The sequence below is a fragment of the Parasteatoda tepidariorum genome, chromosome 7 (genome assembly GCF_982258835.1).
Source record: "Parasteatoda tepidariorum strain Cologne lab strain chromosome 7, Ptep-v5.0, whole genome shotgun sequence".
NCBI classification, from domain to species: domain Eukaryota; kingdom Metazoa; phylum Arthropoda; class Arachnida; order Araneae; family Theridiidae; genus Parasteatoda; species Parasteatoda tepidariorum.
Genome location: NC_141761.1, coordinates 91306941 through 91321295, shown reverse-complemented (window position 1 = coordinate 91321295; position 14355 = coordinate 91306941). Strand labels below are relative to the sequence as shown.

The 14355-nt window shown below is 27.9% G+C and overlaps 1 protein-coding gene across 2 annotated transcripts in view; it reads right to left on the bottom strand.

Moving 5' to 3' along the window:
* The window catches only part of LOC107443883 (voltage-gated inwardly rectifying potassium channel KCNH6), a 398302-nt gene that overhangs the window by 288971 nt on the left and 94976 nt on the right, over positions 1-14355 (bottom strand). For both annotated transcript variants that reach the window (XM_087168266.1, XM_071183149.2), the window contains exon 2: positions 11702-11932. In XM_087168266.1, the coding sequence (XP_087024392.1) occupies positions 11702-11932 (231 nt within the window). The remainder of the gene's footprint in view (positions 1-11701; positions 11933-14355) is intronic.

Here is a 14355-nt window from a genome sequence, read left to right as displayed (position 1 = left end):
AAATTTCGCCAAATGACAGTGGTGGTGATCAGTTAAAAGTGGATTAACAATAAAGTTTGACAATTAAAAACATGTGTTAAAGGCAATGAAACCCAATAGCGCCGGTGTAAATGTACCGCCGGTGTAATACGCAGCATATACTTTATTCTATGCAGCTATGTTTTCAGCTATATACGTAATAGTATAAATCATAAGATTTATAATAATGAAAATATTATAAAGCGTATTCTTCCATATATGCCTATTTTTCTGTAAATGAAAGTATTATAAAGCATATTCTTCTATTAAATAGGAGCTGCGTATAGTAAGATATTTACGCAACATGTACTTTATTATACGGTGCAATATTTTCACCTATATACGTAGTAGTATAAATAATAAAGTATCTATGCTTGATAATAATGATATTATTATAAAGCTAATTCTTCTACATTAAGCGTATTTTTTCTATAAATAAATGTATTATGAAGAATATTCTTCTATAAAATGGAAGCTGCGTACAATAAAATATATACGCAGCATATACTTTATTCTACGTAGCTACATTTTCAGCAATATGCGCAGTAGTATAAATCATAAAGTATATATGCTTTATAATGATGAAATTACTATAAAGATTATTCTTCTATATAAAGCATATTGTTCTATAAATGAAAGTATTATAAACCATATTTTTATTTAAATCAAAATATTATAAAGCATATTCTTCTAAAAATAGGAGAGAGAAGTTTGTCAGAAAAATCAAAACATGTAACATTTTATTGAAAATAAAAATGACGAGTTCCTTTTTAATCCACCTAGATAGAGTTTTAAAAAAAATAACAGATAGCTGTGAAACTTTTTACTCATACCGTTCCGAAAAAATTACTCTCTTCTAAAAGTTGATCGCTGCAGATAATGTTCCAAAAATGATAGTGTTTTTTTCCCTATCACTAGATCGTAAAGAACTTTTTTTTACTGAAATGATTGGTTATTAGGCTCTTGTAACACCTGTCTTTCAATTTCCTTTTATATTTTCTTTTCAAGAATATAGTTTGAAAGAAAAATGCAGAAAAGGAAAGGTAAGAAAATATAAAAGGGGTTTCTTGAATATTTAAAATAGATTATAAAGTTTGTTGTCGATTTAGATTTTTAGATTTTTATTTTATTGAGTTAAAGCCACAGCATGTTTTAATAAAATAAAAGTCATTCCTAATAAAATTATATTAAATTTATTTGTTTAAATAGGCATCAAATATTTTTTTTCACTAAGCAGTGCTCATAGAATAAAATTAAACTTGAGAAATGTAATATCATAACATTCCCTCATCGTAGTTTCGTAATAATAAAACTAATATTAATTGTAAAAATAATGATCATTATAAGGCTTACATTTACTATAAAGTGGTTTTGTAAATATTTTTATTAATAATTGCATTATTAAAATACTTCAGAAAGAGTCGAATAATAATTTTTATTATAAATACGAAACTCCGACTAACTAAAAGCAGATTATTTTTAACGTTTATAATATGAAGCAAATATTAAATAAAATATATATGTGTGCTGAAGCTCTAAAATAAAAAATAAAAACTTATTTGCTTATAAAGCGAATAATGAAGTTAAAAGCAAATAACTATGCTTATTTTCTTTTAAACTTCGTGGAATTAGATTCTTTTTTCGCTTTATATTACAGAGTGGAAGAAAAAATATTTTATTTTAATGATTTTTCTGCTTTAAACTCATAAAAAAGTTCAATCTCATTTTATGAGAAGAAAATAAGGCCATAAAAGAACGGAGATTGGATTATATTTTACAAATTAGAAAATTAAAGAAAAACATTTAAATGTATTTTGCTCCAAGAAATAAAAATAATTCGCATCATTTTTATTTCTTGACAATAAGCAAATTGTTGCATAAAAATTAAAAATACTTTCATCAAAAGATCCCAGAATTTTATAATGATTTACGCAGATTTGATTCCAAAAATTTAGGCTTCGATTTGATTGTGCTAAAAATTTAACTCATAGTTTAATGTAAAAAATTCTATAAAATTTGGAAGTACACTTTGGATGTATCATCTGTAAAATCCATTTTACCGCAAAACCTATTTTTACCGTAAAATATTATACCGTAATATTTACAGTAATATTTATTTAATCAGAGTAATTCATTGATTTGACAGTAATTACTACTGTAAAAATTACGATATATCAAATGTTTTGTTCTTTAACACGCTCCGGTCAAAATGGATTATACGGTAAAAAATACCGGTACCTTGAGTCCCAGTATTTTTTCTCGTGATTTGAGCTCGAATTTTTTACTGTGTAAGTTCATTGACAAACTTGTTTCTTAAATTGTTATTGAAATCCTGGTTCCTATAAAAACTCGTTAATTAACTTTAAACCAGGTGGATTATTTAGCAATATTAGAAAAGTTTGTTCCTAGAACTTTTAAGCTACTTTGTATTTCATTATAACTGTTTTAGTCACAGAATGAGTCATCACAGTTTGTAAAAGGTAAATGTAAGTTATTAAAAAGTACCGAAAATCTTATGACTTTCCTTATTTCATGCTCAGGACGTTCAAAGTGATTCTTTGTTCATTAATAGATCTCTAATGACTATTCTCAATTTTTTAATAACCGTATAATGACTAGAATTCATGTATAATCGCTTTGATTACATTCAGAAAAGGTAAGATAAAGATTGTAGCCTATTATCTTTTTTCTGATGTGTATAGTTATCTTTTTTATTACATATTCATATTTTGTATGATATATCTACACGGAAAAAAATTATGATAATTTTTTTCCCATACAGCACAGTAAAATATTTAAAAAAAAAATAAAATATTCGGTATTTAGTCCCTTAATTTGGTATTTTTAAGCTCAAATGGTAACAATTTAGTTCTTGTTTTCTACTAATGGTTCCTGTTACCATACATTCAGTAAAAAAATGCAAAACGGAAAAGTAAATTTAACCCTGATAAATTTTTTTTATGCCATTCTCTAATGTAAATTACCAAATTTTATCACATACTATAAAATCATATTTTATTGTTAATTTTACGAAAACTTTACCAAAACAATTCGGTAAAAAATTACCGAACTTTTTGGTGTTCTCACAGAGTCAGAGACAAAGTAAATTTTACTATATTATGGCAGTTTTAACCATACTTTTTTCTCAGTGTGCAGATCTTTAGAGGTCTATAAATATTAACATTAAAAAAATGAGAGGTCATCAAATTTCAAAAAGAACTATTGTAGAAATCCCTTATTTTTGCTGTTTTTTTTCTTTGAAGTCGAGTTTAAATCAAAAATAGTTTTGTTGTAAAATATTTTAATATTGTGTTTTAAAACTTAGACAAACACCATGCCAAATTATCGTCATCATTAAAAAAGGATTCCTATTACTATGGTTTGTTCAATTTAAATTATTTTTTATGACTGCGTTGTTTATCAAGTAAATGTTTAATTATCGCTTTTTAATTAAGTTGTTTTCTAAAATAAGCTTTTATTATTATTAAGTTATCATTAAGTTGTTTTCTTCTTCAATCATTACAGATGGAATTTTCTTACTTGCTTGAACTATGTATATGAAATAATAAGGAATTACAATTTCGAGTTCTGAGTTAAATAATTTTGATTGAAGTAATTTTAAATAGTATTGATCAAACTTTCAATAGAAATTATTTTCTTATTACATTTACTTTAAAAAAATTTATTTAATAATCATTATTATAAACCTCATGAAAAGTTTCAGATAGCAGTTTGATAAATATTTGATCGTGTCAAAATTCTTCTAACAGAAAAAGAACATTTAATGTAAATACCGTCAGAGGTATTCTAGCAAAATTAAAAAAAAAGTATGAACAAAAATAAAACGAAAATAAATTGAAATTGAAAAATGTCATATTGCTTCTGGGTTTAATTTGGCTGAATTCCATGTGAGTTTTTCAACAATCTACGCATACTTGCGATGACAAAACTAAAAATTAATTTAAAAAAAGGGGGAAATAGGAAACTAAAGAGTTTGGTTTCCAAGTAAGTTTTTTAGTACACAATTTTGTGTTCATTTATTAATTTTTCTCAAGCAAAAAGCATTTGGATTGTACTAGTTTTAATAAAGATGCCATTCAAAAAATATTTTCGACATAAATTTATTAATCCCAGAATAGGAATAGTAAGTCCGTTACTTAACGAAAAGAATAGCTCCAATGACCAGTTATATTTCTTTTTTTTACGATTTTGAAACCATGCTACTTGTAAATGGTTAAAAAACTGTATAGATTTTCATTTTATAGTTTTTTAAATATATTAGTTGTAAGCGATTTCAAAACCATAAAATCAAAAGATGTTCGTTACCCTAAGTTTTACGGTTAATTAGATATGGGATGGACGGACTGCTACCGGTTATTTTACCGTAATTTTAGAATGAAAATTATAACAGTGCATGTAACCATGTGTTTTAATTACTTGAGTTTGAATTAACATTTTATAGAAGTATAATAGACAGGACTGTAACAAACTAATAGAAAAAATTTCCTATAAATAACTCAGAATTTATTCTATGCCATTATTAATCTAGACATCATTGAACATTAATTTACCAGCACAAGAATAAAAGCATAGGTTAAAACTGTGCTAATTGCACAGAGAAAAAAATTCTGGTAAAATTAGCGTATTGTATAGTAATAACGTTTCTGCTAAAAAAAAATAATAAATAAAAAAAAAAAAAAAAATAATCATAATTCGTGTAATGAAACCAAAGTATACGGTATTTATATTCCATTTAACCGGAAATTCTCTTTTCCAAAATTGTATTTCTTTTACCAAACATTCTGTAAAAAATTTAATAACTGTAATGTGAAAACTGAAAAGTAAATTTAACCAATTAAATATTTTTTAATGAACTTAGTAATGAATCTTTTTTGATATACCAATTGGTTGGAAAGTCATAGCAATTTTAAGCGTTTTCGAGTTTTTTCTTTTTTTTCTTCTTTTTTTTGCGTTATATTTTGTCTTGCTGCGAAAAAACTGTAAGACTTAGTAACCTAAAATTACGAAAGTGTATAGAAAAATGTACAAATCGTTGGATGGCTTAAAAAAATTAGGATTCAAATTTTAGTTCCAGAATTATCAACTGTTAAACTTGTGGCAAAAAAAAACAAGTTAACTGATCTACTGTCCACTGAAATGCAACTACGGAGTTGACACTCTGAAAGGTCCATTTTCAATCAAGAGTTGAATGCGACTTTTTTTATCCTTCAAAATGCTGATTTATTCTAAAGTTATGCCAACTTTAAGTATTTTTTTCCTTAGAATTTTTTTAACATTTTTTTTCTTTAAATGATAATTACTCTTCCATTGTTGAATAAAGCTTTTGTATCTCTAGAAATGAACATATAATAAGTTTGCCCTTAGCTCAATTTCATAAGTAACAAAAAATGAATAAATAAAATATAATAATAAGAAAAATAGATTAAAAATTACCTGCTATAAATCATAACAGTAATATGGAGATATTTAAAAAAACATAAGAGGCTTAAAAGAAAAGAATAAAACGTTTCCGATTCGAACTTTTATACAATATCAGGCTATCGTGATAGATTGTTAACAAGTAAAACCATCGGATTTTCTTTACATACAAAGTTGCTTTTTGAAACAATACTTTTATTCCGAGTAGATAAAAAATTGAGAATAAAATATAGTTTGTTCAAGAATGTTTCAAAAAATAAAGACAAAGAGCACTTTTAAAACATACCATAAAGCTACAAATTTCAAATATTGTGAATCACAGAAAATCATTTTCACCCCCATCTATTCGAAATTCCACACTTTTTGAAACATTTCACGATAACATTATTTGTGGACAAATGTATTATATCCAGAAAGAATAAAATTTATTTTTAACTTGAGGAAACTTGGTAGACTTAATATTTTTTTTAACAGTTTTTAGTTTTAAAACTTGTCATATTTGATTTATTCGGTGGTCGTCTTTTAACACTCGACATATCGAAAAATTGATATCCGGTAATCAAAAATAGGGGGTCGACTTATACAACTGGTCGATTCATGCACTGACGCTATCAGAAATAAAACACTCACTTTTGACGATTCAGCAATCCTTCACCCGATATCCGTTAATTTTGAGAATCATTTCGTCACGAAATCACGTGACGAAACGCGAGCCCTCGAGTATATAAAGAAAATGTTTCCTCATCTCCGAACCTCAAAGTGAATTGTGAGAGATTGTTAAATAGAATGACGAAAGAATGAAGGCTAAACGATTGAAAATTAAGTAACGAAATAAGCCGAACGGACTGTATGGTGGTCAATACACTGCTCACGTACCAGGAAGATCCGAATCCCGCATTGGGCACGGATGTAATTTATCTCTTTGTTACATTTGTTTTTCTTGTATTGTTGAGGCGACATTGATTCAAACCTTTATGAAGCCTATGATAAAATGATTATTTGAAAAATTAGATACATTAGGGGACGTTCAAAAAGTAGAAGGGGGGAGGGGATTTGCTATTTTGTACGATGGGGAGGAGGGGAGGTATTATACAAAGTACGTACATTATAAGCATACACCAAATTTAAATTTGACTTTTTCCTACACATGTATTATACATATGTTTGTTCTTGTATTTTTTTTCACACGGCGACCACTTGTTAGAATGAGTAAATCAGCTCTCAAAAAAAGTTGTTTCGCAAAATAAAAAATTACAAACACCAAACTTTCCCCGAAACTTTTTCTGGTATAATCCGAAAGCAGGAAAACGAAGATGATGCAGATGATCTCGAAGATGATCTCGTTGATGAAGATAATCTAAATTTTTCATCAGTCGCAGGCAAGAGTAACGCTGAATTGGTGTCTCTCGAGAAGTATTTGGAATGTCCTTGGGAAAATACTGTAGATTAATTGTATTGATTGTAGGAAATTATTATGTTGATCAAATAAGATTGTTTTATTTATTGGTTCAAGGTGAAAGTTGGGTGTTATTTTGTTTAAATAATTTAAGTGAATAAACTCTACTCTGAGGGGGGGGGGAGTAAGACCTTATGTACGGTAATGTACGAAAGGGGGGAGGGGTTAAAATTTCTCCATTTTTGTGTACGCACTTTTTGAACGGCCCCTTAGGCACTAATAGGTTTTTGTTTTTATTTATTTTTATTTTTGTTTATTTATTTATTTATTTGGAAAAAAATCAGAATAAAGAATTATTTCTTTAATTTTGAAGAAACTCTCCTTCTTCTTCGAAGAAGTGACGATAGTTATTTCGTCACCTTGCCTAAATTTTTTCATCGTACGATGTACTAGTAAACAGTTTCGTCAAAGAAGTTTTGTGATATTTGAGTACCTATTTTTTATAGTGGGTATATAAGGTATATATTTTTAAAGATTTAAAGACAAAAATTCTAATTTCTATAAATACCTAAAGATGTTAAGATCAAAATATTTTTTAAACAATTATCAAAATCTGGAGAAATAAATAACTATATGACCTTCTCTTAACAAAAAAATAGCCTTTTAACCTGCAAAATCTGAAAGAATTCAAGATAAACCGTACAAGGTTTTATTTTTCCAACATTTTAAATGCTTCCCATTCTTTCCCATAAAAAGCTCTATTTCCGTAATTTTCTTTCATTCTCACAATCTTTTTTAAATCCCTAAAGTAATTCATTATTTACAGTTCCTCCTGGTTTCTTTCTCGTTTCCGTAGGAGCGAACATAAATAATTAAATGTAGGATCAAATATACCTGAACAAGCGGCTAAGTAGGATGAGTTTTATTCTTTGTGGCTTCAAACAACTCTTTCATCTCAAAAAGCTATTATGCTTGAAGTTGTGATGCGCTAGAATCTATAGAATCTCTGCTAAAAAGTTTTCTGGCGGTTTCAGCATTTTATTGAACTTTTAAATTTGCTATTGATGCTATCCCCTACAGTGCATTTTCAGAGATACAATTATTTGTGACTTGAAAATATTTCAGTAGATGACTTATTTGCTGTTTCACGCATTGGAACATACACGACGAAAAGAATTCTGGTAACAGCATCGTACTGTGTAGTAATGACATTTCTAACAATAAATAAAAAGCACAATTCTGATTGATAAAACTAAAAGTTATGGTATTTAAACCATTTATTTGGTAGTTTTTTCAGTTCATGTAATAACGGTTTACCGGAAATTCTGGTTATCAAAATTATAGTTCATATTACCACACATTTAGTAAAAAAAGCAAAACTGAGAAAAAATTTTAAACAAATAAATGATTTTTATACCCTGTTCTAAGGTATCATGAAAAAAATTAACAAATTATGTCAAATTCACCATATTATGAAACCATATTTTATAGTTAATTTCACCAAAATCACTTCCAAAGCTATTCGGTAAGAACTCTTGGGGTTCCCACAGAGTCAAGAATTGTACTATAATCTGGTATTTTTTATCAGACTTTTTTCTCCGATCAGATTTTTCTTTGACAGCCTCTAAAATGCATCTATTAATAAAACTTTTTTTTTCCTAAAGCGGGCGAAAATGACGTACACATTAATTTCAGTACAAATGAGTAAAAATGTAATAGAGATTCCTGATATATTGATTGAAATTTGGATGAACACTAAAAAATGCAATTTCCAATGGTATTTTTTATTGCCAATCAAAATATAAGGTCATCCTTGAAAATTCCAGAGCAGAATAATATTACATTTCCCTCAATATTTACGTTATTAAAATTTTCTTCCTTTTTTTTCGTTATCTGACAGATTTTTCCTCAGTCCATATACTATCCAAGATTCTCCCCACTTCATGATGATCAACATCCTGTTCTGCTTTGAAATCATTTCTGCATAGTTAATTTTACGTGTTCCTCCATGTAAACTGCATTTATAACAAGACCAAACTGCCGATTCAAACAGTTGACGTCTGCGGCGACAGTTTTGACATAATCTTTCACTGAAATTGCCCTTCTAAGTAATTCATTTGTATTGAAATGGCAGAGACCCCTCAGCCAAGATACAAATCAATCCAAATGTTCTGGAAGCAATTACCCGCGTCCCAGAAGCCTCGTTGAAACGTGATATAACTCTGAAGTGATATTTGCATCTAACTCAAAATGATAGTTAAGGTACATCAAAATATTATATACTGTTTTTGTTTTCTCCAAGAAAATAAAAACGTTTTTAAAATATTTCAACTTGAATACACTGTAAAAAAATTCCGGATCAGATTACGATATAAAACATCGGCACTTTGTGTGTATCATCCGTAAAATCCATTTTCACCGTAAAATCCATTTTTTCCATAAAATCCAGTTTTAAATTACGGAGAGAAGAAAACAGATCACTATAATATTTTGTTTAATATTCGATGAACTTAACAACAAATTGTCCAAGGTTATGCAAAGAAAAATCAATAAAAAAACAACAATGCTAATATAATCTACACTAATGCTAATTTATAATTATCTGAACGTTGATACTCAAGGTGCTATGCATAAATTCCCAAGTGCATAATTTCTAGTGCGTGTTCTCAAAATGTGAAGCTATTTTTCGTGTAATTTAATGCAGCAGAGCCATTTGGTGTTTCAGTGTTTAATTATGGGGAAAAAAATACTAAACTGCGAGAAAATAATTCACAAAATACTTATTCAAGGCTACTTAACGTGAGGTGAGTACGTAATTTTGCTTTAACTTTATCGGTAGATTATTTCTTTAAATTTCTCTTAAATTGCGTTTGATAAATGAGAAAATCTATACTTTTTCTGAAAATTTATTCTATTATAAAAAAATAAACAAATTGACGAAATACATTTTTACTACTCAATTTACAATGCTAAAGCAAGGTCAAGAAAAACGTATAAAGCTAAGTTTTAAAATTGATCTTAAAGTAAGAAAATAATTCTGTTTTTACCAATTGTCTTTCCCATCAGTAACTATTTTAAAATTTAAAGTATAGAAAAAAAAGTCAGTTCGGACAAACCTAGAGCAAGCCGTGAGGTTTAAATACTGAAAAGAAATTTTTAAAATGTCCGAATGAAAATTAATTATGTGAAGATAACTTTTAATTACTTAATGGAGAACTTATCTTGCAATAATTTATTTGCATTATGATATTTTGAAATTTTTTTTCAGCAATTGAAACTTCATGACTTAATCAACGCTTGCCTGAACTCTCTTTTTTCCCATACTTTAAACTTTAAATTAATAATGGAAATGAAAGAGAATTTGGGACGAAAAGTTTCTCTCGTGGTATGGCGCCGTCATAAGCTGTTTTACTTCTCCAACCTCAAAAATGTTTCAGTTTCTGGGTTATATTAAATTCTCGCGATCCTTTCTGTGACTAAGCTGTAGCCAGAATATTTATAATTGAAAATTAATAACGCCAGGTTGGCTTTGTTTTTGCTATATTGTCCATCGATAACTCGACAACTTTCGATATCTTCCCATTCTCCTAAGTGTCCATTGGTAACTATTCATTCACTGGTAATTTAAAATTCTTTGTATCAGGACTGGGAAGTCTTGGATGCCCCATAGCCCCACAGTCCGACTGTTAATAGTAAAAAAAACGCATCATGTTAAGATTCATCTCTTCGTCCCTATGGGAGGTACTTACTATATGACTATATTTGTTCAACTTAAAAAATACCTGGTAATAAATCTAGTTTTTGTTTCGAAATCTCTGAACTTATCCTTTTTCACTACTACCGTAATGTATAACAGAAAATCACTACCTCTACCGCCAATTCTTCTATAAAACTGAACTAAAACCTCTACAATGGTTTACTCTTAATTCACACGAACTCACTTTACCTACACTTCAAATTTTAATTACTTTTGTAAAAGAAAGAGAAATTGTCTTGAAGGATTCCTCCCTCGGTTTAGCGTCCTCTCATCTATCTCGGTCAGTTTTACGGATAGATACATGTCCTGTCGTGCTGCTTTTTCACTAGATTATGAGCCTGGATCAGGTCCATTATCGATACTGCATAAGTTGAAACATACCTTATAATAATTTTAAACAAATTTTGTTCTTTTTACTAGAACTGTATTCTATCAGAGGTCTCATACGTTGGATTAGCTATAATCACTTTTTCTATCACCGTTTAATGTTGATATTTAGCAAAACGTGGTAAAAAAAGAAAATAAGATCAAAATAAATGGAAATGTCTAAAGAAAAAAAACGCAAGTAAGACTGAAATTAAAGTATATAAATGGACAAACTATAGTTTCAGTTCTATAAACAAGAACATTCATAGTGTTTAAACACCAAATTATTTTCGCGAAAGTAAAGTATCAAACACGTGTTAAATAAACCAATAAGAAGAGCAATTTGGAAAAAAATAAAAACGGAGATAAGAAACACGTATGAAAATACCGCCAAATACCGCCCTCACTTCCAAATATTGGAAATATCTTGGGGTCACCACCAAATCCCCTCACACTTGTTTCTAATCATCCTTATTTATTTTCTTAATCAAACTTGTTCCTCATCCCCTATTGGCTAAATTTCGTCGCACGTGTTTACTTTCTCTACCTTAATTTGACATTTGGGCACTTGTTTATAGAACTGAAACTATAGTATGTCCATTAAAGTACTTTCATTTATGTATTATTCACGTTGTTTTTTTTTAACTTTAGTCCACATAGCACAAAGTATACCCTATTCTTTGTTGGTTGAAATAAAATGTTTTCATAAAATATTATAAACATACCATCTTTCCTGTAATATAAGATTTCGAGTTGTTTTTCGTGACAAGAAGAGAGGCACTCTTTGATTTGTGAGACAGCCACTGAACTGGTAAGGGGACCATGTAGGAACTCGCAGATGCACGACCGCTGCATGATTTCAGCCCGACTCCATCCCACCATCTCGCAAAAACCATCATTACAGAAAATTATCGGATAATTCTCCACTTGAGCATTGGCAACTAGGAACTTACGATCTGAAAATAAAATAGAAAATATCTCGTTAAAATGAGTTGACGCATATTTGTTCGTTCTCTTTTGTTTCTCATTATAATCAATTTAAAAATCTCTAAACGATAATCATAACTCAAAGATCTATATGGTAGGAGGTCAACTGGTATTCTAGACCGTCACATTGATATTTAATGTCTTATATAGCTCCTTGTAATCATATCAACAAACGGCTCATTCAGCTTTAATTCGGTGTGTTTGGTTAAATTTTCGGTGTGTTCGGTTTAATTTAACATTTTATATCATTCTTTATAATCCGAGAAGCAATTTTAACAGAAAACGCAAGTCCTATTTTACATGTCTACACATCAACACATCAAATAATATATATATATATATATATATATATATATATATATATATATATATATATATATATATGGGTCATTCTCACAAAAACAGTCATTTTCATGTCCCCAGTATATTTTATGTTTGTTTTACAGCTTACGAAAAAAAAAAATTCAGGGAGAGTGTCCTTCAGAATGCAAGCTAACAAAAGAATAAAAATAAAATTATCAATTTTTATTTTTTATTTATTTTAGGTAATTAAAATATACCAATATGTCATTCCCTCACTTGTCCCCACTGCTGATTTAAAAAAAGAAAAAAATTGTTTCTGAAATAATTTTTTTTTTTTTTACAAATTCGTGTTTTTTATTTCAGAGTACTGAAATATAGAATTCAGAAAATCAATTTTAAATTTAATTTCTGATAAAAATATTAACACAGCACTATCTTAAACTTTGTCCCCAGTGTTTCGCGTCATTCCCTCACTACAATGTTCTTATCACCTGCAATCTTCTTAGAATAAAAATATTTTAATAAAAACTTCAGAAGTTAACAACTGGCATCATAGAACAAAATTGCAGTATGTTTCCATCTTCATCTTAAAGAAGCTTTGCTGTGGAATAAATTTGAATGAATCAAACCAGGTAAAATTTTTTACATTTGTCATTCCTTCATGTCATTTTTTAGAGTAAAATAAAATACAACTTCATCGAGAAAGTGGATAATTATATGTTGCTTTCTTGTATTAATATAATTGTATGTGATTGACTTCAGAAATTAATTAGGCCTAACTGTTATTTTTAAATTTTATTGAATTCGTCATTCCCTCACTAGTGTATAAAGTGAGGGAATGATTCAAGATGAGTATATTATTAAATTTTTTTTTGTTCAATCGTGCCAGCCAATTTTATTTCCCAAACCTGTAAAAACTATTAAATATATAAGACTAAATTATAATAAATATTAGATATACTTAGTATGTTATCATTTTCAAACTTTAGGTAGATGTAACTTAGATAAAAACATGTATTAAAATAAAATATCATTCCCTCACTATTAATGTCATTCCCTCACTTTTTAAATAGTGAAAATAATTAATTTACTTATTAATTAATTTTAAAAATAAATTAAAAAATCAATAAATTCATTAATTAAATTAATTTACTTATTTATTAAATTAATTAATTAATTAATTAATTATTAATTATTATTAATTATTAATTATTATTAATAATTAATTATAAATTAATTATTTAAAAAATTAATTAATTTAAATATTAAGTATAATTTATAGGATATATACTTTCTTTATAATGTCATTACATATTTCTATTAATATAAAAAGTTTCAGAGCTTTTTATTCACTTTACTTTTTTGGGATTTTATGAACTGAAAAATTACAGTTTTCGTGAGAATGACCCATATATATATATATATATAATTTAAAATTAAGAATCCCTTTTCCTCTGTTTCCTACGACAGGATAAAAGATGATTCTTTCTTTTCTATTGGAAACAATGTCTTATTTGAACTTCAATAGTAATTTTTTATTTAGACAATTCATTGCTCAGAGCCAACCTTTTCTATGTTTTCTAACTAGAATATACATCAAAACCTTTTCATTATACATAGATATCCCCACTATCGTTCTGTTCTAGGAATGTTATGTCACAAGCAAATATTTGATTAATTGTTTCTAATACATGTATTGTAATTAAAATATATTCTTGGTAGACGTTATCTGTAATTATTTCATTATATCGAGATTTTTCCGGGGCACATTAATATTAATTGTTATTCTGTTAAAAAAATTATGACTTCTGATTTATACTTAAAATAAAAGTGTAGATACAAACAAAATGCTGTTTATATAATTTTTTTGTCAGATTAATAATAACCACATTTATATGGTTTCAATTAATATACAATAGAGAAAAGATATTCTGGCATGCAAAAATTTCATTCGGGCAACAACTTTGTAGAAAGACGTAATGCATGGCATGTAAAAATAACAAGGCATGTAAAAATTGTGAAATTTTTTATGTTCCAGTGGAAAACTAAATCTATACATTTTTAAAATGAAGAATGATCAACAAATTCC